Source organism: Seriola aureovittata, chromosome 14 (assembly GCF_021018895.1).
Source record: "Seriola aureovittata isolate HTS-2021-v1 ecotype China chromosome 14, ASM2101889v1, whole genome shotgun sequence".
Classification (NCBI taxonomy): domain Eukaryota; kingdom Metazoa; phylum Chordata; class Actinopteri; order Carangiformes; family Carangidae; genus Seriola; species Seriola aureovittata.
The window spans coordinates 2,507,662-2,535,396 of record NC_079377.1 but is presented as its reverse complement, the minus strand read 5'-3'; the positions used below and the strand labels follow the sequence as shown (position 1 = coordinate 2,535,396).

The 27,735-nt window shown below is 41.5% G+C and overlaps 1 protein-coding gene across 1 annotated transcript; it reads left to right on the top strand.

Moving 5' to 3' along the window:
* The first annotated feature begins 352 nt into the window (after positions 1 to 352).
* Positions 353 to 21,793, top strand: slc2a15a (solute carrier family 2 member 15a). The gene is made up of 12 exons (XM_056395832.1): positions 353 to 591; positions 3,208 to 3,309; positions 6,494 to 6,654; positions 8,697 to 8,821; positions 9,295 to 9,440; positions 10,431 to 10,563; positions 11,024 to 11,211; positions 15,522 to 15,632; positions 16,211 to 16,312; positions 17,511 to 17,586; positions 19,696 to 19,823; positions 20,708 to 21,793. The coding sequence occupies exons 1-12, from the start codon at positions 547 to 549 to the stop codon at positions 20,960 to 20,962; spliced, it is 1,572 nt and encodes a 523-aa protein (XP_056251807.1). The 5' UTR covers positions 353 to 546; the 3' UTR covers positions 20,963 to 21,793.
* Positions 21,794 to 27,735: the final 5,942 nt, after the last annotated feature.

Here is a 27,735-nt window from a genome sequence, read left to right as displayed (position 1 = left end):
TTAAACTCTCTCCTCCCCCTGTACTCCACTTTATCCTGCTCTAATCTCCTCTGCCCTCCTCTCCTTCTTACCCCTATTTCCCTCTCTCCTCCCTCCATTTCTTTACTTTTGCTTTCTTTGCCTCTCTTCTACTTTCTTTTCCTCTTCACCTCACCTCCTCTCTATGGTTTCCTTTTCTCTTCTCTTTTTCTTCTTCTCACCTTCCCTTCCTTCATCTACTCTCCTCCTATCCCGACTGTTCTTCTCTCTTTTTCCTCTCCTCTCCTCTCCTCTCCTCTGTCTCTTTCTTTGTAAATTCACTTAAAGCTAATTGCTTCCAGCAGGCTTTTCTCTCAGTCCATCACGCTGCTGTCCGTCATGTGATGACACTGTGCGGGTTTGTTATCGGGGGCCTGTGGATTTCTGCCCGACACACTGCACATGAACAGGCCTGACCACTTTAACCTGTCTGACCACGCCTGCTGCTGCTGCAGCCATGAGATCCTCTGCAGTGTAGAGGGGAGCCCTTGTGCTGCTTGCTGTTTGGGACTGACTAACGTTTCTTAAATGGCTGAGGAGGTTTTGCTTCCATCGACGGGGAAAGCCACTTCGGTAAGTTGAGACTGACTTGCCAGGGTCGTCAGCTGACTGATCCACTATTGTTTCAGACATAGAGAAGCGAACAGTATTTACTACTAGCTTTCAAACTTGTAGAGCTTATAAAAACTAATAAAAAACTGTTTGATTTCACTCAAAAACAGTCAGTTTCTAGAGGCTGGGTGAACTCACTGGTGTTTGTAGTAGGACAAAGTGAATGATCAACAGTAGACTGTAATATTTACTGTAATGCAGGCTTTGTGCCTTTGTGAAAAAAAAGGCTTTTTGTGTGTTGCCTCAAATCTACTGTGAACAATCATTTTAACACTGAATCATTTATTTTATGTACAATAACCAAATACACTCATTCATAGTCAGACATGGACAGGAATGTTTCTGGACCCAGGCTCAGGTTGACTGGTGTGTGTGGGTGACACATTCAGCCACTGAGTGTGTCAGTGTTTTGAGTGTTACAACCAACACAGCTTCATGTGTTGCCGCTGCTGAAACCTTGAAATGAGGAAGAAACATCATCAAGAGAACACTGGAATGGTTTATAGACAATATTCTGTGTGTGGGCTTAAAATGTTAGACCATAGATCACAACATCTACTACTTTGTGTGTGTGTGTGTGTGTGTGTGTGTGTGTGTGTGTGTGCACTCATGCATGTGTGTGTGTGTATGTGTGTATGTGTGTGTGCAGGGACATTGGTTTCAGTCACATGTGAAATCTACCTCCACCCTGTTAAGCTGCTTTCATTCAGATCTGTTAATTTATTTAATAAAGTATGAGCTAAGGAGCTATTTCATTTTTTCTATTTGTAAAAAATGTCATCCTTCACATTATTGTTTATATGTCACATAATCATGAGAGATGATGCTACAGTCCATATGTACCTTGACCACTGAATACTTACAGCACTTGTTTGCTTGGTGATAGTCTTGCAGGTAATGTGTGATATAGAGTAGCATGGCAAAGATCTCCATGGTTACTACTTTTAAACCATTATGCTGGCCCTCTAATAGATATTACAAATCCTAAACTTTGTTAAAATTGGAAATCCACATCCACCACAGTCACATCCACCATAGAATTCAGCTAACGTGAGTCAAATCAGCACAAATCAGCTTGTTGTTTTTTCTTGGGGATGAAGAAATATGTTATCAACATGTTTTGCACATTTTCTTTTGGTTTAGTTTATCACAGGAAAAGTTCACAGTGACTTCAAACACAACTTGTTTATTAAAGGTCCATATAGTCTAAAGGTAGATGACCATGTGTAGTTTGATTATAGATCAGGTCTAGGTTCTATATTAATACTGTGAAAGTATCAAAGCCTCAGTCCACAGAGAAATGCACACAGCCTGTATTCAGAAACTGAGCCTTAAAACCAGCCATCAGGGCTTGAGTAACTTTGTGATGTCACATCAAAGCAGTCACCACTCTCAGCCCTGTCCCAAGCCCCGCCCACCTGGACCCACCATCCAACCTTGCAGGATTTGGTTTCTCTGAGTGGTTTTCTGAAATCTGCTTTATTTATATTCCATCACCCAGGAAATAGTCAGCCAATTAAAAGAGAGGCTCAGAGCCTCCTCTCTTCTGATTGGCTCACCAGCCTGTTGTTACTAGAGCTCCAGAGAGAAGCCTGAGAGAGGAGATGTAAAACTACACTGAGATGGTTTTTGGTTCTTGAAACCACAAATATATCTTCTTATGGATCAACACTTCAAAATAAATCAAATTGAGCAGGGTAGATGCAGGTCTACTACGAGCGTCTAGATATAGTAACAAAAATAGGGCAAGAATAAAAGGCAGTGCATACAAAATACTGCTTCACAACCTTATCCTAATCACAGCTGTCAATTGCTCCAGCTGCTTTCGAGAAGCCCCTGTGTCCTGCCAGTCCTTCAAACCCACGGGACACTGCCTTCAGGTTTCCTGTGGAGAATGGTCACCACCTCCTCAGTGACAGTGGACAATCCAGTGGACAGTGGATTGAGGCACTCCAAACACTCTAGAGACCAGACCACCCCAGATGATGCCCCACTTGACAGCCAAAAAAACCCCACCAGGGTCCCAATTGTGGCACTCCCATCTGTGTCGTCCCTGCTCAGTTGAAAATCAGGCAATTTGTCCTGATTGTTAAAAAAATCTGTCCAGACCAGGGACAGTCAGGTTGATTCTGCTCAGTGGACACCTCCCATTGCACTAATATCTCTGACCGAACACCTTTCATGAATAGGACAGAAAGGACAGGTAGGAGTGATCTCCTCACTTGGGAAAATTGATAAACTCTTTATCCTAGAAGCAGGATGATATTTGTGCCAGTCTGATTTCCTGCTGAGTTAGCTTGTGTTGGAGAACATTAATGCTTATAATAAGGGGTGTTGATATTTTAAAAAACGATATTGATATTGTGTTTAAAATACACATATGATAATATGGTGATGGGAGATGTTAGATCCAGATCTCCTGTGGATAACGTGATGATATTTTTATTGTGAATTCTTTTGGCCACAATAATCATGTAGTAAAGATCTGACATAGTTGTAGTTAGAGCCAAGAATCTCTCTCTCTCTCTCTCTCTCTCTATCTCCCTCTTCCTAACACGCTCTCTCTCCATCTTTCAGCAGCACCTGACCGGCTCTCTGTTGGCAGTGGCGTTCCTCACCTCCTTCGGGAGCTCCATGCTTTATGGCTACAATCTGGCTGTGGTCAACTCCCCTGCTGTGGTGAGACACACACACACACACACACACACACACACACACTGTGATCCAGGTGATCCAGGGCTGGATTATCAACTAGGTAAAGTCAGGAACTGCTTATGCATTCCCTGCGTGTCAGTGATTTTTGGTAATTAATAGCATTTGTTAAGGAATTTGAAGCACTAAAGTACAATACGAACTAAGGTGTACCCATCAGTTTGAGCTTATTCTTTTAGCCTGTCATGTAGAGGAGCCCTGTGCTCAGGTATATACTCTATACTCCTAAATAAAGTGGTGTTACATCAAATTACGACAATGAGGGCCCAACTCCAATGGGCTAATCAATGGGCTAATCTGGTCATGTGACCAAAATGATTTCTGGAAAGCCAATAGTGAGGCAAATATTTTTGATTTCAATGTTAAATATCAGATTTTTCCTCAGTTGTGGAATTATGAGTCACTATGTCTGCTCATCGTTTGACCAGTCAAACAGCAAGTTATCCAAAGTACTGTTTAGAGGGGGTAAAGACGGCGCACTGTTGGACTCAGTTATATTCTTGCTACAAGGATCAATACGCTCAGAATATATATAAAAAGTACAACAGAAAACACCAGACAGGACATCAAATATACACACAGTCATTTCAGTTTCACTGTTCGGTTCTTAGTATTCACTGTAAAATGCAAATAAGCTGATGAATAAATAAACTTCATTTATAAGCAGCTCTCCATTAAAAAATCATGAAGAACAAAAATGAGTAGAAAACAATGCCCCTGTCTGCCCTTACACCTTTGACACACACACCAATTTCCATCTATCACAGTGGCTCCCAACCTGTGGGCCACTGGTGGGCCGTGCAGGTGTTGCAAGTGGGGCCACAAATTAAATGAAAAAATAAAATAAAAAAATGTAACATAAAAACATTTTAAAAATGAAATGATTTTTAAAACATTAAAAGTGTTTTCTCATATTAAGACCTACCACGGTGATAAACCAGTGACAGGAACCTTTATGTTGTTGCCAGACCACATCATTAACTTGTTTGCTTTCTCCGTCTGATTGCACGCTAAAAGATTACATCTATGGCAAAAACTGGAGGATCAAAACAGATAGCTGGTTAGCAACAGGAAGAGTTAAGAGGTAAGATTCAAGAGACAGATGATGAATCAACAAGTGATCTCTGCCCTGTCAAACAAAAAAGAAAAATTCAAGAATTTCAAGTGGGCCATGAGCTGGAAAAGGTTGGGAACTGCTGATCTATCAGTTTCTTCCTGAGAGTGACAGCATTATACACAAACAGTTCTCTACCAGAGTTACAACAGCTGGGATTATATTAGCTAGAATAATGTGTGCAGTTGTGTTGTTGTTCTTGCTTTTACCTGGTTGAAGTGGACAGACCTCAGATATTTCTTTGCACCATTTTGATGACATAGAGGAGGCATACAAAGAATGATCCAAACACAAGCAGATTTAATGTCGCTGCTGTGAGTTAGGGGAAGATGTGTATGTTTGAGTGTATGAACAGAGACAGTAGATGATCTGAGAAGAACAGAGAAGCTGAAAGTTTGTTTTAGTTTCAGTTTCAGTGGAAAAAAGGGAGAAAGATATCTTTTACACTGTTGTTTTAAATCAGCCCATGCTCACTGTGTGTGTGTGTGTGTGTGTGTGTCTGTGTACGTGTATATGTGTGTGTGTGTGTGTGTGTGTGTGTGTGTGTGTGTGTGTGTGTGTGTGTGTGTGTGTGTGTGTGTGTGTGTGTGAGAAGCTGCTTGTTGTGTGGAATGTGAAATGCCTGGCATACAGGACTTTATTAGGAGGAATGCAGCTTCTGGTGCAGTCAGTGAGGAGGAGTGTACAGTGGAGGCTCACACACCACAGAGAGAGAGCGAGGGAGAGAGAGAGAGAGAGGGAGAGAGAGAGAGGGAAGGAGAGAGAGAGAGAGAGAACTTAACTTCTACTGATACTGAGATTTGATTTAGACAGACATTCAACTACCTGTTAAAATCATCTGAAACAGACGTTCCCTTTGCTGTTCAGTGTAGAGGGACAGGAGAGTTGGTGTCCACTGTTTAATAGAGAGCCAGAGTCCTGACGTTGCCCCTGGACTAATGCTTTCACTAGCTTCTGTAACTCCTACAGCTCACTGAGCATTTCTTTGACAGGTCCTTGATAAAAAAATGAAAAGTTTTCCTGAAGGTTTACAATCTATATTCTGAGTCACATGGCTACTCCACCACTTGCTATTAGAATCTGAATCCTTCACAATGATATAGAAGTTAAGTAATGATTCATTTGTTAGCATAATTAACTATACCTCTCATGGAGTTTTAGCAGTATAGGTCATTGTAACCATTGTCTCTCTTCTAATGCCTTAACTGATATTTTAGCTGTAATCTCTGTTATCTTCTATTAGGTCTACAACATTCACCCCTCCCTTTCCTGCTATACTTACAGCTACAGCACACACACACACACACACACACACACACACACACACAGGCTATATATTATGTTGTATTATGCACTGATGTAACATTGATGTGTCAGTGTGTCAATTATAATACACACATTTGTAAAAACTTCTTTTCCTGCTGTACATGATCCTGTCTCTGTCTGTGTGGATTTGAAGTTTGGTTCAGTAGGATTTTCTCACACCTCCTGAACTCTGAGCTTTATTTTCTACGTTGTCCCACTGACCGTGTTCGCAGTATAAGTATAAGAATCAGAACAATGACGGACTGCAGCTTGTGCCTCTCAGAGCCGCCGCTGACGTTAGCATTAGCTTGAGCTTCAGCAAGCCTGACAAGCACCAAACAATGAGGTTGTACATGAACAAGATTTATTTCCTCCGCGGTGAAGACAACTGTGCTGTGTTCAGAGCTTCACAAGATATTTAGAGCTGACAGACATTAACATGAATGAACAACAGGGCTACAGCTACTGACAGACACACACACACACACACACACACACCAGACAGCTTCTTGTAGTAGAGCTGCTATCCCAGGTACAACACAGTGACTCTTTCAAAGAGACACAAATGTGCTTCTCGTGACAGTGAAAGCTCCAGCAGAGACTCTCAGCAGAGACACAATGAATTATCTTTCATTCCTTCGTCATGTTTTTCAGTGTTTCTGCCACCTGTAATAAGAGCTCCCTCCTCTGACCTCTCCTCCATCCTGTCTCCTATCTCCCTCAAACCCTCAGTACATAAAGGACTTCTACAACAAGACGGTGCTGAGTCGTAATGGAACAGGACTCAGCGGGGAGACCCTGACCCTCATGTACTCTCTCACCGTGTCCGTCTTCGCCATTGGAGGTCTGCTGGGCTCCCTCATCGTGGGCGTGCTGGTCACTCGCTTTGGCAGGTAAGAGAGGATTCGGGATTCTGGACCAGTTCTACAACAGTAAACGTTGGTTTCTTCCATGATCTCAATCTTTCCCTAATGCCACCCAAGTCATTTGAAGGCCCTGCAGACACACACGCAGACAACTGAGCCTCACACGAACCACACCCACCCTTGCAGTTGTACATTTCTGTATTTGAGCCTTAGTCACCTAAACCTAACCACACCTACAGAATCAATCATATCGCTCTGTATCTTGATTTTAAACCCCCACCCAACCACACAATTTTTTTCAGAAAGCAACAAATAAAAAATGATAAATGATGAATTTCAATTAATTAAAGGTCAGCAGGATAGCGTCAACAAATGCGTTTATTTCCCCTATATAAATCATATTCATTCAACTTAGTTTGACTCCATATCATTCTCTGGTCATCCACACACACCCTGCAGTGGCTCTGCCAGGTTTCAGTAAATATGATCACAGTCTCTCCTCCCTGTGTTACAGCATTGAATAATGCCCAGAAGTGTTTTTGCAGAACATTATGATGTCATAGTGAACTTGACCTTTGACCTTTTAGATATAATCATCACATCATTTTATCCTTATAGACATTTGAGTCAAACTGTGTCATAATTAGTGAATGAATTTGTGAGTTAAGGTCAAAAGCATGTGTTGTGAGGTCACAGTGACCTTTGACATTTGACCACCAAACTTTAATCAGTTCATCCTTGAGTCCAAAATGAGATCAGTGCCAAACTTGAAGAAAATCCCTCAAGGTGTTACTGAGATATCGCGTCCACAAGAACGGGACAGATGGGCCGACAATGTAGACATAATGCCTCCGGCTCTGGCTGTGGCCGGCGTGGGAGAATAAAAAAGGTGAACTGACTCTATAACAACTACTCAGATTCACCTCCACCTGCTGGCCCACAGTGTCCAGTGGGGAGTTTGCTTCCATCATGTCACATTATGGACAAGTTTTCAAGGCATTGTTTGTTTCCCTGGAGAGAAAAAGCTGCATGTTGTGATTTGTCAGTACAGATCAATAAAGCTCATAATGACGTCTCCTCAAGCAGCTTCAGTGTAACCGGTAGCGCTCCACATCATGCAGGGAACATTTGTCCTCAGAGCTGTATTTGGACGCTGGATCTGCTCCGTCCCGACACCAATTACCTCCCTAGGCTGTCCGACCACAAGGGTGGAGAGAGGCCAGTTGGCAGCGGCGGCAGCCTGAGAGACGCTCAGCAGCATCTGGTGCTGCCACCAACACAAACTGCTGAACACACACCGCTAACACACTCTCACACCAAAGAACATACAATAATGAGAATATACTGATATTGATACACAGATAAACATGGTCCAATATACATGTATGTACTGCAGTGTTTCATATAAAAGGGAAATAAGGAAATAAGGGACAGACACACAAACACTGGCACAAAGAACACTAGAGCAGACCTCTGTCCTCTGTAATCAGAGCTGCTGATGACCCCCCCCCCCCCCCCCCCCCCTCCTGGTGCCCTGTTGTCCTTCAGAGGGCACCGGCATCATGTCGTCCCCTCTGCCCTTCAGAAGTGAACCAGTCCTCAAAGTGCAGAGGAAAGTTCTTTTACATTCAGCCCTAGTCGTCTGAAAGCTCCTTTCATCACCACTACTTCACACAACTTCAGTGGACATTTAAATGCAAATGAAAAGCAGGCGATTTATAATCCCATTTACAGGCTGATCACTTTCTTCACACAGCAGTGTTTTATGGCTAATCACAGCTTATGACCCCCCCCCTGTGAGCTGTGGAAGCATTTTATGGCTAATCAGGTCTTATACAGGCATACATGTCTATCATTATGACTGGGAGGTCGCTGCTGCCGCTGTCCTTGTTTCATAAACCTCTGGCTCATATGTTTTTATGTATATTCATTATGTCTGCTTGCTGATTGTGTGTGTGTGTGTTTGTCTGTGTGTGTGTGTGTGTGTGTGTGTGTGTGTGTGTGTGTGTGTCTGTGTCTGTGTGTTTGTGTATGTGTGTGTGTGTGTATGTGTGTGTGTGTATTTTCAGGAAAGGCACAGTGGTAAACACAACAGTGTTAGTGTTTATCGCCGGCTCACTCATGGGCTTCAGCAGGATTTGTGGTTCACCTGAGATGGTCATCTTTGGCCGCTTCATCACAGGAATTCATTCAGGTACGCACACGTACACGCACACACACACACACACACGCACACACACACACGCGCACACACACACACACACACACAGCTCAGTTCAACAGCTAACTGTACAGCTGTGAAAACCAAGGGCCTTCAAGTTTTTGTGAAAAAAGTTATGTGTTGTCGAGGTTGCTAGGCAACAGGAGCTGCAATTTGTAACACAACGGTAAGGGCGGGCACAGCTAGTGACAAAAAACAAAAGTCCTTCATAGACCAGACCGTCTCATTTTGGCCTTGCCTTCAAGGTCTACGACGGCTGCTTCATTTAGAATTTAAAAACAGAACATACAACTTTATTTTTTAATCATTACACTTGACTTTTTGTTCAATAATCACACACTGGTTTAAATGTTCAGGCATCCATATACCTTGTTTGAGCCTTTGTCCACGTAGTGCACGTCTCTCTGTTGTCACACGGATCTTCTCCTCTGCTCTCGTCACTGCAGGCATCTCTCTAAGTGTCGTACCCATGTACCTGGGTGAGATAGCACCTAAGAATCTGCGAGGCTTCCTGGGTCTCGTGCCAAGTATCTTCATCGGCACCGGAGTCTTTGCCGCCCAAATCCTCGGCCTGCATGAGCTTCTGGGAAAAGTAATTAAACACTGCTCTCTAACAACAGACAGCGTGTGCAGAGGAGAGAAGCAAAAGTCATGTGACCATGTGGAGCTGAAGCTTGGCTCTGCATCATCTCATGTCAAATCATCAGTGTTGTGCCACTTCACACTTAAAAAGAATTAGTTAAAAGTTCAGTTCATACAGAAGAAAATGAACTAGCTCACATTCATTGTTCATTATTAACAATTTTGAACTAAGTTCACAGTTCCAAAAACGTTCAAATGTTCTTTTTTTTTTAAAATAAATAAAGGCTGATATTCTTTTCCAATAGAACTTCCTTCTACCCACCCATCACCAGCCCCGAATCATTGCCACTCCCAAACTAAATGAATTATTGTACACCACTGAAGACTCACAGACATTAATTACATTTCAAATCCGTATGTAAATATGATCCGTCTGAGTCTTTACTTGTTTGTTCATAAAACTGTTTCAAATGCTCAAACAAACTGGTTTCAGCAGTAGATACGTCTGTACTGTCTGTACCGCTATCACCGGCCATGCTGGGCCGTGTCTATGGAGACGTCATGCAGGGTACAGCGTGCTGTAACATAAAACATTCACGTTCATCATTTGTAAACTGATTCGTTCAGTTCAGCTTTCAAAAAATCATTAATAAACCTCAAAGTCAAAGTGTCATTTTGGCAACTTGTTAATTCCATGTGTTTTCCAAGGTAACCTCCAGCTGAGGTTGATGTATGGTGGATAAATCCATCAGAGCACCTCTTGGACTGAGTAAAGCTGACCTGAACCTGACCTGGGATGTCCTAAAAAGGCCACTCTTCATTAGAATTTATTCAGATTAAAATTATTCCCAAAGACAGCCAACATAGTGTTTAAATAATATAGATATCATCAATCATCATATCAGTTTTGGCAAAAATCATCTTTAATAAAGTGGTGATATTGTTGTCATTACATCATCAGTGCTGCCTGTCTAACTGTGTTGGACCTCCTGTGTTACAGGAGGAGCACTGGCCCCTCTTTCTGTCAGTGGTGGTGGTACCCACCTTCATCCAGCTGATGCTGTTGCCATGGTTCCCAGAGAGCCCCAGATACCTGCTGATTGAGAAACACAACGTCCACGCCACCATCACAGGTCAGTGTTGTGAGGCTACGGGAAGCTTTACAGGAAGAAGAGAACACTGACTTTAACAATGTAGGAAAAGAAGTCCAATCAAATTAAAGTATAACTGGTCCAATAAAAAATCATTTCATAGTTTAGTTAAATTTTGAAACACTTTGAGTTGTGTGTTGTTTATAAAAGAGTGTATCATCAGTATAGCAATGACCAGAGAAATCAAAGCAACCAATGATGTGGCAGAGTATCAGAGATGGGACCAAGAATTTATCCTTGTAGCACACAGCATATTAAAGGTGCTGATGACATCACCATACTTAGGTATTTAGCCCGTTAGATATGGTCTGACTTTCCATGTGTTAAGGTCAAAATGTCTCCTGAACTGGTGCAACTGTAAACACTTATGTTTAAGATGTGCTGCTGCATCTTTTCTATGCAGTGTTGTAACTGTTCTGCTCCCTGTCCCCCTGTCTCTCAGCTCTGAAGTGGTACAGAACCAAGTGTAACATCCAGGCGGAGATAGAAGAGATGCAGGAGGAGCAGCGCTCCCTGTCGTCAATGGAGACACTGTCGGTATGGAAACTGTTGATGGATGACTCGGTCCGCTGGCAGGTGCTGAGTGTGGTGGTCATCAACATCGGCATGCAGCTGTCTGGCATTGATGCTGTAAGGACTCTTTCAGAGTTTTCCCTATGACTGACTGACTGAGTGTTTTTGTGTTATGCCTGAGCTGAATGATACCCAAATGGTCCAAATAAATTTCTTTCTGTAAATTAGATGTTGTAGTCATTAGATGTTGTAGTCATGTTGTCATCATATATTTGAGTACGAGATAATTACATGTCGTTTGGTTATAGATCAGGTCTAGGTTCTATATTAATACTGTGAAAGTATCAAAGCCTCAGTCCACAGAGAAATGCACACAGCCTGTATTCAGAAACTGAGCCCTAAACCAGCTGTCGGTTATTTCTGTAACTTTGTGATGTCACAACAAAGCAGTCCCTGTCCTCGGTCATGCCCCAAGCCCCGCCCACCTGGAACCTGCAGGATTTGGTTTCTCTGAGTGTTTTACCTGAAATCTGCTATATTTTTATTGGATCACTCAGGAATCAGAATACTGATACTGAGGTTAAGAGCCTTCTCTCTTCTGATTGGCTCACTGACCTGTTGTTTCTAGAGCTCCAGAGAGAAGCCTGAGAGAGGAGATGTAAAACTACACTGACATGGTTTTTGGTTCTTAAAACCACAAATTTATCTTCTTATGGACCAACACTTCAAATAAAACACAGGCGAAGAGGAAAATATGAGATCTTTAATATTGCTGGGCTAGCAAGCCTAGCAAGTCTATAGTTAGTCTTTCATAATTAATCTATGACTAAATATTTGTTGAAGGCATCTCCCTCATCACCGTCATAGATGATGAGATCAGAGAGGAAAGTGAAAGATGCTTAAAGTCAGAGAAAAAGAGAGAGAGGAATCGACTCTCTACAGTTTCACAAACTTGTCCCACTGTTTTTAGCTTAGTTTAGTGTATGTAGTTAATTGTTTGCACAGAAGTTTGCACAATATGACAGAAAATTGTGCAGGAGAGGAAGGAAGCCCGAGGGGCTTATGCAAAGTCCTCCCCTTCATTTCAACAGGTCATTAAAACATACTACATAAAACAATACAAAAAAACATAAACAGGCTATTTACAGTAGTTATATATTTTAGATTGTGAGATAACTGTGAGTAAATGACAGACAGATAAGAAATATCACTCTTTATTAAAACCAATATACTGAGCCTACGTAGGATATACCAGTGTGCTAATCACAAAAAATTATCATTCTGGCTTAGGACATGTTTTAAACGTATTCATTTTCAGAGGGAGAAATCATAAGCTGCGCAAAGAATCTCCTCCTCTCGCATCCCCCCATCACGCTACAGCCAGTAGAGTTCGCTCACTCGCTGTATGTTAGGGAGAGGTGTAAGTCATGTCTACACTCTGCCAATGCAATTATAATATAATATAATATAATAATATAATATAATGATATAATTACTATTAATGTTACAGTTTGCAACCTGTAATTATACTGGCATTTCGCCAAAACATGGTCAAAATATTCCAATGGTATAAAGGAGTGTTACTTGTCCAGAGGGCATTTCGAAGTTTAGCAGGTGTTTAAAGGGTATCAACAGACATATTCTGCCTCTATAGCCCCTCTTTATCCGTGTTTACCATCAGCTGTTGGATGCCAAATGGTGTCTGGTAAATTGAGTCTTTAGGCTAACTGGCACAAACTCCCAGTGAAACAGCATCATATGATTTTAGTCCAGTCTGGGTCTTTTCACTTGCACTAAATCTCCTTTTCCCCTTGTTCTCCTTTTGCCTTTTCACCCTCTTTGTCCACTTTATCTGCTCCCCTTGTTCCTGCAGCTCCTCCATCTGTTATTAGACAGAGACATTGAGATGAAAACAAGCCTAAATGATCCTTCATTGTTTTATAATCCTTGTGTGGTCTCGTGAATGAGGCCAAAAGCTAGTGTCATCACTTTTCAGCCGATACGATTTGCCAAATTCCCTCTTTGAATTATGCCCTGGAGATTAATTAATTATTCAAATGATTACCAGGGCGCCCGGGCCAGACAGAGCACACTGTAAGCTATGGAGCTGAACTCATTAGCACACCCTTCTCCAGGCTATATTTTTAGATGCTAATGAGCTCTGCCCACAACAGGAGAGCAGTGCTGAAACTTGCATGTACTGATAGCAGCACTGAGAATGAGGAGGATTATGGAGATACAGGTGGTGATGATGAAAATACTAGAATGAGAAGGATAATATGTGTGAGTGTTATGATATTAATTAAAATTAATTATTATGGCCGTGATGATGATGATGGTCATAACAGAGATGGTGATGATTATTGTTGTTGACAATAGAGTGCTTAAACCCAGAAATTAGTTGCATTTCAGCACTTCCTGTTCCCTCTTCCAAGTCTATGAGTTTTTGAATGGGTGTTAGGTTAGATGCCTGAAGTAAGACATACGTCAGTAAATACCTCAGTCCTTATTTCTTGACGCTATTACGTGTGTTAAAAAACTGCTAACAAGTGTCTAAATGAAACTACTATTACTGATCTACTCACCAGTCCACCTTTACAGCCTGGTTGTGTTTTTACAAACTGTCACTAACTCTGTAAGAGGAAAGGCTTTTGTGTTGGTTGCCACACAGTTTATTTTCTGTAATAATCCAAAAGACAGTGTTAAAAACCAACTTTTTGTTGCGAGAACCCGGGTGATGCTAACTTCTAGGTCAGCCCACAGAAATACATCATCCCTGCTGCACTATGACAACAGGAATGATGGTAACGATACAGTGATGATGTTAGTGATTAAGGGGATACTCGTTATGTTTGATGAGGATGATGAAGATGAGGATGATAAAAATAATGATGAGAAAGAGGGAGATAATGATGAGGATGAGGATGAGGTTGATAATGAGAAGGATGAAGATGATGATAATGACGATGAGCATGATGATAAAAGTAAGAATAATGAAGATGAGAATCACAATGAGGAGTCAGATGATGAAGATGAGGATGATAATAAGAATAACAAGGATGATGATGAAGATGAGGATAATGAGAATAATAAAGATAATGAGGATGAAAATGATGATAATTAGAATAATGAGGATGATGATGATGAGGATAAGAATGATGATGAGGATCATGAGGATAACAATGAAGATGATGATAATGAGAATAATGTGCATGATGATGATCATGAGGAACATGAGGATAATGAGAATGAGAATGATGAGAATAAAGAGGAAGCCTATAAGAACGATCCCAATTCCTGCTGTTGATATTGATATTGATCATGGTGAAGATGATAATGATGATAACAGTCTTGACAATGACACTGGTGACTGGGAAAAACACTGTGATTATGTTTAGGATGTTCTTGAGTGCACTGATAATAATGATGATGATGATAATAATAATGATGATGATGAGGATGATGATGGCAGTAATGTTTACCGTGATTGAGCAGATGTTTGAAGTGATCTTTAGTCCAAAATGCATCTGACAGTTGGCGAGCCTTCCAGTTCCTGTTCCTGCCACACAAGCGGACTGTGTGTGTGTGTGTGTGTGTGTGTGTGTGTGTGTGTGTGTGTGCGTGCGCCCCAGCTGTACTTCTCTGCCTGCTCCTCTAACATCACCGTCTGCTGTCTCCAGTTAATACACCTCCTGTCCTGTCATTCTCCCCCTGAAGCCTTAAATTAGAAAATAATAATAACAGAAAATAGAATTGAATGTGAGCAAATGTCTGCGGCCTTTCTGTGGCAGTGCTGTACCACCTGTGCAGCCCGCAGCTCCTAAATGACTGCATCCTCATTTTGATTTTTTCTTTTCTTGAGGCATATATTTCACATTAGGTTTTACCAGTGCTTCTCAGCCAAACCGCTCACAGATGACTTGTAACTGGTTGGCTCAACAGTGGGTAATTGTAGCTGTGTAAAATGCAGAAAAATGATAAAGAGAAGCACCAGGAGTCTTCACTCTATCTGCAAATGTGTAAATTTGAAACTGTCACGATGAGACAGATTTTCGAGGGAGTCATCAGCGTCTTTGTCACTGATGTTGCTCTCCCACCTCATTGTACACATATACATATTGTTGAACGCTCCGCACGGACTCCCAGAGTCGGTGCACAATACATGCATACATAACTGGGACATGGAGGACGTTCTGTCAGGGGGATGTGTGGGCTTGTCAACAGAAGTGGGTGATTGGCTGGTTACAGCTACAGTAGGCTTTGGTGAGATTAAAGGCTCCATGAAAAGGTATCATTACTTCCAGAGTGACATCTTTCTTATAGCAACTGGTCAATAAGGGTTCAATCTTAAGCAGAACTAAGCAACTAAGCAGAACTGAGGAAATGATACTCCCCTTAATTATCTTTGTGCTTATTTTTTTTCACAGATCTGGTTCTATACCAACGATATTTTTAAGAATGCGGGTATCCCAGCTCCAGAGATACAGTACACCACAGCAGGAACAGGAGTTATAGAGATCATCGCTGGACTCATTGGGGTAAACTTTTAAACTAAAGAGTTACATTGTACCTGGTGTTATCTTTTTATTGGTGTTGTATTTGAAACATCTTTTATAATCTATTGATTCTGAGATAAGAAGAGGGATGAGTCTCATTTCTGTGTGATGGTCAGGACATGGTTAGCCAAGCTTAGCATAAAGACTGCTCTGTCCACAGTTCAGATATCAATATACTGTATAAAGGCAAGAAATAGTTCCAGCATCTCGAACTCCCCCTAAAATCACAAACTATGTTTGTTAAACAAATGAAATGCAACATCAGTCAGCTTTAGAGGTGTTGGTAAGTGTATTACTGAAAGAGAGCCAGGCTAGCTGTTTGCCTCTGTTTCCAGTATTTATGCTAAGCTAGGCTAACTACGTCCTGGCTCCAGCTCTGTGCTCAACACACAGACATGTGATTGATATCATCTGTATGTTGATATCACTCTTTGAAAGAAAACAAACAAGTGTGTTTCTTAAATGTCAAGTTGTTCATTTTAACACACTAAAGCTCACTGAGGTGTACATCCTTGTATCTGTAGTGTGTGTTTATCTGAGCTCTGTGTCTCCTCCTGTAGTGTTTCACCATAGAGAAGCTGGGCAGGAGGCCCCTCATGATCGGAGGGTTCGCCATGATGGGCATCTGCAGTGCTGGAATCACATTGGCGCTCATTTTACAGGTGTGTGTATGTGTGTGAATATGGAAGTGTTTTTTTTTATTTTGTCTTGTGACCCAAACCTTTCCAGTGCAGGGAGAAGAGGTGAGAGGCAGAAATGACAGTAAGCAAGCTACTGCATCAGTAACTGCTCATTCAGCAATGGAGGGAATGTACTTCTCCCTATGTGGGTTTAAAGGTCCCACATTGTATAAAGTGATATTTCTATGTCTTCTTTTCTATTAAATTATAAAGCAAGTCTATGCTCTATATTACCACTGTGAAAGTATCAAAGCCTCCACAGAGAAATGCACACAGCCTGTATTCAGTAACTGAGTCTTAAAACCAGCCGTCAGGACTTGAGTGACTTTGTGATGTCACAAAAAAGAAGTCACTGCTCTCAGCCATGCCCCAAGCCCCGCCCACCTGAACCCACCATCCAACCTTGAAGGATTTGATTTCTCTGGGTGTTTACCAGAAGTCTGCTACTTTTACTATTTACTATTTTTACTATTGTTTTTTGGGTGATCTAATAAAATATTAGATCTAATAAAATATTAGATCACCCAAAAAACAATCAGTGGCCCGAAACCTGAGAGAGGAGATGTAAAAATACACTGAGATGCTTTTTGGTTCTTAAAACCACAAAAAAAATCTCCTTATGGGTCAACACTTCAAATAAAACACAGAAGAAGAGGAAAGTATGGAGCTTTAAAGAGACATTGTGAGAAAATGACCTATGCTGATTTCTAGCAGTGACGGTCCTCAGTAGGCCTCCTGCCTGTTCAGATCTGTGGTGTACTTGACAGCAGTGGTTTGAGTTGCTGTACTGTGTGGTAAATAGTCAATTTAAATCAGTTCTGTGCTTGTTAACTGCAAACTGCAATGAGAACACTGTAACTCCTCACAGAAAGGCTCCAGACTGACTCATTATCTCTTTTTTTCTGTCACTCACCTTCCTCCCTTCTATTCCTCACTTTCTAAGAGTTGCTTCCTGGTAGGAGGCAAGTGGAAGTGAGGGAGGAGAGGGGATGACAAATAAACGCATCCCAGATGTTCAACAGGGGGACGAGTGTGGGGAGGAACAGCTGTGCCTGTTTCACTTTCACTTGGCAGAATGCTCTGTACTCCACCAGAGTGCTGGGCTGACGGGTGAAGCAGTTGATGGGAAAAGTAACTTGGTGTGATCAAACCGACTTCTTCACGTTTCTTCTCCCTGCAGGTTCACTTATCATTCATGCGCTACGTCAGCGTCTGCTGTGTGGTCGGCATCATCGCTGGCTTCTGTATCGGTCCAGGTAAGATGCTCTACACTGCATGTTACATCCTTCCATGCTGCAAACAGGACACCATTTTCATATTGATTTATCTAATTTTCTAGATTAAGTCAATCAATTATCTGCTCCATAATATGTCCACAGCCAGTCCTTCACAATTTCCCAAAGCTCAAGCTGACATCTTCAAATGTCTATTTCAGCTCAAACCCTAAACTGATGTTGGCAGGTTTGATCTTCAATGATCAATCACATGACAAACTGACATGTGATTTTAGTTCTAATGTAAACTGCGCATGTTGTGTTCTGTGGATGATCCAAAACAATCAGGGCCTGTATTTAGCCATCTGTTAAAAGTCAGATTTGGACTCAGTGAGAGATGGAAGTAAAAATTCTTCACTTCTACTCAATTAATGGACAATAACAAATTATTTAGATTTCAATTTATGAAACTTGTTTTGACTTGAAAGATCTGTTAAATGTCAAAGCTGCTGAGTCTGTGAAGTTGGTTCTGACTGTAATACTACTACTACTACTACTGGTAATAATAATAATAATAATTATTATTATTATTATAATTATACCTGAACTGAAGCAATATTTTTAAGACCAGAGTAGTTTTGGTCAATTATTTGCATTTGAATATTTGATAAGAACTTACAACACTTTTCCTTTATTTGACATTTATCTGGCAATATGTCTTATTGCTCAGATCCAGACAACAACTGAAGCCGGTACTGTAGACACTTCTGTGGAGTCGGATAAATACAGGCCCTGGATGCTGACTCTGGAATTTAGATTTCAACATTTCCCCACTGTATTGTGGTGGAGGCTGAAGTTACCTTAACTCTGAGAAGAGACGATTTCATTATTTAAAATCAAAGCTCTTTCTGTTTGACATCTCCACTTCCCAGGTGATGAACAGTCCTGCTGACCTGGTTCATGTGCACACTGCTTTGTGTTATTGGTTGGCGCCCTCTGGAGGTCAAACCTTAAACACAATACACAACATACTGTTACCCTTGAACATCTAAAGCTACTGTGTTAATCCGCATTTTTACACACTGTCACATCTGTTAATTGCTAATTAATTAATATTTACAAGCTTTAATAGCCATAGGAATAAATATGGTATATATGGGTATAGGAATAATATAGTGCATTTCAAATTGTAAGTAAGGCTTTTTCACAGTTAGTGATAAATATCACTATTTATTTTTGCCTTTGCAATTATGCATGCTGACAAATCCACGCTCTACGCCCCCCTGTAAGAGAGACAAATAATGCAATTTTAATGATAGAATATAATGATAAAATATTACTTATATGAATCCTGTGATGTATGACTCTCGTGTCCACATGCTGGCCTGACCCTCGCCCGATTGGCTGATTCCGTTTATCTCTAATTAGCCTTTCATAAACTTTATTGGAGTGAACGATGATGAATGAACATGAATAATCAAATCAGGAACATGAATAATATATTCTCTACACACAGCCACTCATCAGTGGAAATGTTGCCTGTTGCCCAGACGGAGACTCATCTGCACTTCCCTTTATAAGAAACACACAGGGGGTGACTTGTGAGCTGCGTTAACCCTTCGTCCGCCTCCGTGTGGCTGAAGGAAGCTGCTGCGTGAGGTTTTTTAAAAAATGTATTCGCTTTCAACAGTTATCATCAGATTCTGTATGATGTGACAGCAGGCAGCAGCTCTGAGTCACTACACACACAGAAATAAAGAAAAATATGAACAATGTTGATTTGTCTATTTAAAATGACTAAAGCGGCTTATTACACTTTAGGGTCAGTTCACTCATCCAGGTTAAAAATATTCAGCAAGTGAGAACAGTTGATCACTGGATGATGACTGATGTCAGTGATGTCATTGGAATGATCTAATTGTGGGACTGTGCTATAGAGTTCGACAGATGTGGGCGGAACCAACGACACTGTCAAAGTTGCATTAAAGGAAATGTAAGATGAGTTTTGGACCTTCAGGATATCTCAGTCCAAACTAATGGAAGAACTAATACTAACCCGTAGCACGCCCCTCTCAGTGACCTCGGCACAAGCCTGGTAGTTCTGTGGTTTGTATTGATGGTTTTCTATGTTTGTCTTTGTTCCTGTTCCAGCGGGCGTTCCCTTCCTGATCACAGCAGAGCTGTTTAAACAGTCCCACCGCCCGGCGGCCTACATCGTAGGAGGATCACTCAACTGGCTGTCCAACTTTACTGTGGGCTTCGTCTTCCCCTTCTTACAGGTGAGAGCAACATGTGACTCAGCACTGCTCACACAGGGCATGTTACAGTAAAACCACCAGGCTTCGAACAATCACATAGTTATTGTGATGAGATCTAATTGATCTGATCGTTGCCCCCGTAGAGACTGCTTGTTACTTTTGGGACCCGCTATGGCCCCTTAAACTTAAACTCAGTTTCTCTTTTTGGTTTGAATCCATTGCTTTAATCAGACAAAAACTCTTTCCTTTTTAGACTTCATCAATTCATATGCAATCTGATGTGAGTTCTAGAGAAAAACACATGCTGTTTTTTTATTATTGTATTTGTTCTGTTTAGAATTCATTGTTTGGAGTGTTGCTGCTTATGTGAAGGCAGAGCGGGTGCTGTAGCCTGTTTCATTATTATCCTGTAATATCTGAATAGTTAAAAAAAACAAAACATTGCTGCTCTTGATTGTTTGGAACAATAGACCAATAGATGTTGGGAAACTTCTTCACCATCATATGACAAATACAGTAGATTCCATCTTATCCTTGATTTCTTTTATTATTCCATATACATGTAACAAACCTGCTTCAGTGCAATGGACTGGAACAAATATATAACTTTTGGCAAAATTCAAATTATATTTATATGTCCAATCATTCAGACTGGAAGAAGTGAGCATTAACAGACTCCACAACAGAATTAATGAGTGGGTCATAATTCAAAGTGACCAGGAGTTTAATACTTGACCTAATATGAATACAAAGGTCCTAAATTACTAAATGAGGTTCCAACAAGGAGGTTTGAGTAAGAGTAGATTACCTCATTTCATTCGCTTTATTCTTTAATGAGATGATGTCAGTCTGCTCTCAGGTCTCAAACTCATTTTTCTGCCCTTTTCTGTCGATCCTTCCATCAGATGTCGGCGGGGTCTTACTGCTACTTGGTGTTTGCCGTCATTTGTCTGACGGTGGCCGTCTACGTCTACATCGTGATCCCGGAGACCAGAAACAAAACCTTCATGGAGATCAGCCGGATGTTCTCTAAGAAGGAGGCGGTCTTAGAGACCCAGGGCCTGATCCACGTGGACCAGCTGAAGCTGAAGAAGATGAAAGGTTACGGCGGAATTGAAAACGCATCGCTGGAGTTCGACAGCTCTTCTTCTGTACCTTAACAGAGCCTCAGGTTCTCACTGGGACTGCGAAACCACTCATTACTTCTTCTTCTCCATTCTTGTATTGTGATATGTACATGTTCACCCATCACCACCTCGCATGGACTCTGTGGGCTCTTGTTGGGGGAAGCTGGACTTGGATCACACTCAGGTAACACACACAACGCTGCTGAAGATACACTTCAGTCCTTGTACTTGTACTTCTTATCAATGTAATGTTTCAGTCTGTTTGAGCCATTAAAGGAAAATTCATGTTAATTATATCTTGGCAAATATCTGAGATCTGGGACATTACAAGAAGCAGGAGGGATCAGAGCATCAGGCAGGTTAGAAAGCAACATACCAACCTTTACAAACCTAACTCTAACCTCCAAACGAAGAGGTTCACATCATCTGCATAAACTGATGGTTTGTATGTTTGTGCAACTGCATTGTATCAATGTCACCATGTTACCTGCTCTCTGCTGTTACAATGTTATTATAGTTGTTATGAACAACAACCAAAGTTTTTATAAATTTGCACTATGCCTTAATAAACTATTGAAACGAGGTATCCATGCAAAGAAAACTATGCTCTCTTACAACTTTTGTTTTTGCTGTTCAGTTTAATCATTAATGATAAGAGTTCATTCACAAACATGTGGACAACGAATCAATCTAAAGAATCAACACTTTTCTTCTTTAGTAACTGCTTCCATCAGTAAACTGTGGCGCAGTCAGAGTCACAGAAACAAAATCCACTTTATAATAAACTGCACTTTTCCTTTAACGACACTTTGACTCTGAGGGTTTTAAACTGCAGCTTTTCATCAACAGACATTTACAACAGTGGGTTAGCATCACTGGGGGTGGGGCGTGTGTGTGTGTGTGTGTGTGTGTGGGGGGGGGGGTCTATTATGGCACTTTCATTATTTAGTCATGTTCGTAATATGATGAGCGCAGCTACCATGTACCCGCTTTCATTGCTTGAGTGCTAGCCGTGCTTAAGTTCTCCCACTTGTTGGCATGGCGACATACAATGCAGTAAACAATAATCACATGTCACGTGTCGGGGTTTAGACTAAATGATCAGAGCTTGTGGACGTAGACGCAGCAGCTTGTGTGGAACTGGGGGGGTGCAGGATGCATGTGTGACAGACATTAACCTTTTAAAAGCGCATGTTTTAACCTTTTGTATATTGCAGTAAAAATGATTATGAACTATGAATATTTATGCATGTTTTGACTACATCATCTTCTTTTGGTTGTAAAGTTAAATTACTTGTTCATATTGTTTCACATGTAATGAAATAAAATCCCTCTACAGTCATTTTACACACTGTATCAGAGTACTGTGAAGTGAGCTAAAGTGTAATGTACAAACAGCAAAATACAGTTTGTTTGAAAAACATGGACATACTGTATGTATATAAGCCTTTTTCAATTAATATAACAACATAAGTGAATAGTATTGTAAAGCTGTATCTTGGTGTGTTTTAATGTGTGTGTTATTCTCAAACACAGTTTACCCTCTCTCCAGTATCCGCTCACCTCAGAGCTCTGTCCAGCAAACCAGAGTGGAAATGATTCAGTTGAGTGTTAGAAGGCATCACGAGAACACAGCAGGCCTCCTTCATCTGTCATGAGTGTTCGTGGTAGACACTACACACTGACTGGACTGCACATTTTCAGAGACCTAGACTCTGGCCCAGACCTGGACCTTTTTTCCCTCAAACAAGTGTGTCACCGTATGATAAAGAGTATGATGGAGGGGTGTACACTCACATCACAATGTTACTTACAACATTAACAATGACTCTGCTCCATTTAAGAGTCCCAGTGAATCAGCATGAACTGTACAAGGACGCTCAGTTATTATATAACTTGTCCAGATGTGTGCTGTGGGAAAGGCCTCAGTGTTTTCACAGGTTGATACTATGGATTAAAAGCAGTTTATACCTGAGGCTTTATCTACCACACTCAATTACACTTCTGATTCTCTACACACCAGCATCAGCCCTGACTCACTCCTGACCCTTAGTGGTCAAAAAGGAAACTGGCCGATCAGCCCAGTCTGAGACACGCCTGATTAAAGGTGAGGTGTGGTCTTCATGTAAAACAATCAGAAATCAAGTTTACATCAAGTGTTACTCGAACAAACAAACACACTGTGTAAATCCTCACAAACATGTTGAGTTAGTTTACTTCCTCTTAAAACATTGCAACGTTCATTTTTAAAATCCAGTATATCCAGGATTGTTTACATGTGTAACGGATAAGGTAAGGCTGGAGCCAAATGTATTCAACACAAGGGAGTCGATGAAAAAAGGTCTTTTAATAACAAAAAGTGACTTACTTACAGAACTAAAAATCCAAAATGAGAGTAACACAGGGGACAGGAACTGACCTAGACAAAGACAAAGGAGAGCACAGAGACTAAATAGACACAAGGGAGGCAACGGGGATTGAACACAGGTGAAACACATTAGGTCGGGGCAGACAGTCAACAAGGAGGGAAACTGGACAAAGACAGAAAATAAAAACATCAAGAGACACAGGGAAAGTAACTACAAAATAAAACAGGAAATGATAATGACCAAACTCATGAAGCGCAAACATAACACAAAAACTCAAACATTAATTTTTGACCATGGCAACTCATCAATGACACACACACACACACACCTTATCCTGGCTGTAAAACATGTTTTCACCTTAATATTTAATGATTCACATTACAAACACACTCACACACACATGCGCACCCATTGTTATTTACGGACTCCAGCACTCTCACCCTTCAATATGGCACAGTGACCTCAGGACTGTACCACTGACTTAAAGCTCATTTGTTCCCATCAACACAATGTGTGTCCACGAAACACATTGGATATTGATTGAATATTCTATCGTGTAACTGCTAACAAATTCACTCCTTGAGGTTTTTCCTGATATGATTGGCTAATGAAGTTATAATGAGCTGTGTGTAATTCAGAACAAGCCATTCCATCTAATCTTATTACGACGTCACTTCCTCCCTCTCTCTCTCTCTCTCTCTCTCACTCACACACACATACACACACACACACACACACACACACACACACACACACATACACAAATGCCGCCTTGCGCATCTCAGCATTGTAATTAATGGCGGTGCCTCTGTCCTTAATAAGCATTCTGGTGATCTTTATTGCAGTGTTCCCTTCTGGTCATACAAGCCTCTCACTATACGTGTGTGTGTGTGTGTGTGTGTGTGTGTGTGTGTCCCAGTGTCCCTTGCCAAGTGGCTGTCAGCGGTGCTGATGGTATTACATCAGGGAGGCACAAGACAGTGACAAATGTCTGTTATCATGGAACAAGGCTGATGACAGATAGAGTGGAGGCGACGTCACTGAGTAATAAAAGTGGATGGATGACCCAGTAGCAACAGATCCGCCACAGCCACTCACAGCTGCTGTAATTAAACCAGAGAGGAAGAATGGAGGAGGGAACGACAGCGCTGCAGGAAGAGAAGCTCAAACCAAATCAAACTGAGATAGTACAAGTGTATTATTTTTCTTAAGCAGATATGCATCTCTCACGAGGTTGAAAAAGACAAACACACATGCAGATTGTCATGTCAAAGCTGCAGTGGTGTTATCATTTAGAAACTGCAGCGTCAGCACCTGTGTGACAGCTGCAAAGCATGCGGACATCTGCCGCCTCCACCTGAGCGGAGAAGGCCCAGGTGTCGCTGTCTACTAACAACAGGTAGGTATCAGTTATAGAAGAGGTTGGCACATGCAGTAGGACGGTCACTCAAATCACAGCTTTATGCCCGTGCGGTCATCCAAAAGCAGAGATCCACTTTGTAAATAACGATGCTGTGTGGTGTAATTAGCTTAATGAAAAGAGAAAATGAACAAGGAGAGAGCTGGACATGAAGAACACTCACGTCTACCAAGCAGAAACACAGACACTGTCTATAATGACTGGAAATTTGTCCTCACTCATTTCTGTCATTTCTGTAATGACAGCAGCAAGACTGACGTTTAAAGAGAGATCATGGATCGAGTCAGGGTACACACACAGATGTAATCTTATGTTACTGCCACACAGCTCTCACCATGTGTCCCTCACTGCTTTCCAAAAGCCCAGTTTTCCTTGTGCTGAAAAGCAAAGCTGCTGGTGAGAGATCCGCCCACTCTGGATCTGGTCTTTAAAGACCGTCTCTGGGTGTGAGAACGGCTGGTTCGGTGTGGACAGAGGAGCAAAGATGCATTTTCACAGCACCTTTTTTTCTTTAATACTTATTCAGAGCAGGGGTCTCAAACATGAGCCTCGCGAGCTCACCCTCTGTTCTGGAGCAGCTCACCCAAAGGTTCTGAGGATGTAGTTAAGGCAACAACAACTTCACTCATTAAATCTGCTCCAAATGCAATTAAATACACAGACATGTTTATCACAGTAGCTCTCAGAGTAAAAAAGGTTGGAGACCTCTGACTCAGAGTTTTAAAGGAAAAAGTCATTCATCAAAATGTGTGGAGAACAGGTCATACACGGTGATACAGCAAAGATGAGTTTTCAAATCTTCTGTTTGCTAAAGTTTCACATTTTTTAATAATAGTACTTATGATCTTTAATCATTTACTTTGGCTCATGTACGAATCACTCCTCACATTATTGTTAAGTTTTGCAGGTCCCGGTCACACGTCTCTTCTCGTCCGTCCTCTGTCTGTCGGAGCTGTTATGGCGGGTGTGTAAATGCTCTGGCAGAGAGCTGATGAATGTGGCACTTCTCTGCTACAGGCTGGAAGTGTTTTGTGAAAGAGCGTGTTACGACTGGGCCGGCCCATTCTTTATGCTTTGGCACCATGCTGCCACGCAGACAACATGCACCTCACATAAATACACCAACGTGCATGCTGGGAACGCCCCCCGGGAGAGCTGTGTGTATGTGTGTTTACTGTTTGTTTTTTCTCGTGCTGCACAGTTTTACCAGTCAGACCAAACGAAGCGGCCTGATAAGAAATAAGTCAGCATTTTGGGGGAGCTGCTCACAGCTCGTAGACGTATGAGGGTTCACACATATGAGCAGGCGTGGCTTGGATACAACGGGTCACAAGCCAGAATGGGAACCAGTGACTGATGGTATATTCACATGAAAGCAGTTCAGTTAGTAACAACATCTTTTTTATGACAGTAATATTAAGAAGACAACATACAGTCCTCTTTAACATCCCCTGCAATCACTCTTTTTAAATCTCACCGTACCCGACACACAGCAGAGCTGATGTCATTAACCTGGATTTATGCTGATTTTGTCATAAAATACAGATGTTATCAGCAGCTGTCTGTCTCGCTCCTCACCAGACGTTGGCTGTGATGAAGTTCTGCTGTTTGCTATATGAAAAGAGGACGAGATGAACTGTTTAAATGTTCAGGTGTTTCTCTGTGGACAGAGCCTCTACTAAAACCAACTGGAGACACTAATGTGGATGCAAATGGTTGTGACACGAAAATGTGTTTTAACAAATATGGTTGATGTAGACGTGGTTTCAGATCAATGGTTCTTAACCTGTTTTGAGTGCTGGACTTGAACTGACCCCCCATCTGAAAATGTCCATGTCAAAGATGATTGTTATTCAGCCTGTTGAAGATAGAGGAGAGACAACTCAGTTTTACATGTTCACACGATCTGAATATGCAGCCGTTCAAACATTTTCCCCCGACCAAAGAGTATTTGTTGCACATATATGGTATTGATTTAATTATATAAATATATATAGAAAACATGTATTTTGGGGGGCGTCAGAACATGGTTTGAGTCCAGGGCTGAGAAAGAGATGTTATACGTAGCAGTGTTAACACTGTGCTACATTACAGAGAAATACAATACCATAATAACAAGCCTTTAAAATGAGGTTCGAGGTTGATGAATGTTAGGTGAATCTTTGCCTTCAGACTTTGCATGTTGTTGCCCTCTTAGGGTCGCCCTTTAACCTCTGAATAAGTCCCACACTTTGGATTATCTGGCTGACATACTGGTGTGTAATTACAGTAACAGACTGTCCTGCACTGTGTTTACTGTGTGCTTTGATATTTCAGGTAGTTTGTCCCCTATGAGTTGCCATAAGGCAGGAGCTGTTGGTGTTGGAGTCCCGCTTTTAACACGTCACAACTTATTGCTCCCGTTCATTGTTCTACATCTCTATGTCCCGTTTATTATTTTATTACTAAATACACCCAGTTAGTGGAACCCAAGACGCTCAGTTACGTTACATTACAACAACCACAGAAGCCTGCAGCTCAATACTTTGGGAGGATAATGAAGCGCATTGTTTCCACTGGATACCCACATCATGTTAGTGTGTCCTGCACTGTTGAGTGCTGGAGGATTGGGAAACCCAGTACTGGAAAACTAGAAATACTACAAATACTTGATACATGTCTGTACCTGTTATATATCGATGTACAAAAAACACCCAGACATCCCAGGACTAAACGTTCAGGCTATAAAGTAACCCACCGGGAATTTGCTGTAGCATGTATGTCACAGGCCGGCGTAGCGTTTAGCCTGATGATGTTAGTTGTGGTGAGGCTGTTTCCCCTCCCTCGTGTGGTTTGTCTGTTCTTGCTGTGTGTGCGTGCATGTGTGTTTGTCCTGCTGGGAGTGGCTATCCAGTACCTGCCCACCTGAACACCTGCAACTCGTCACCTCATCAAGGCCACAAAGCCCCCTGCAGTATTTAAACCCCGGATCTTCACCAGATTGTCTACTCTTGTGGTGCACGACAGCACTAGTACAT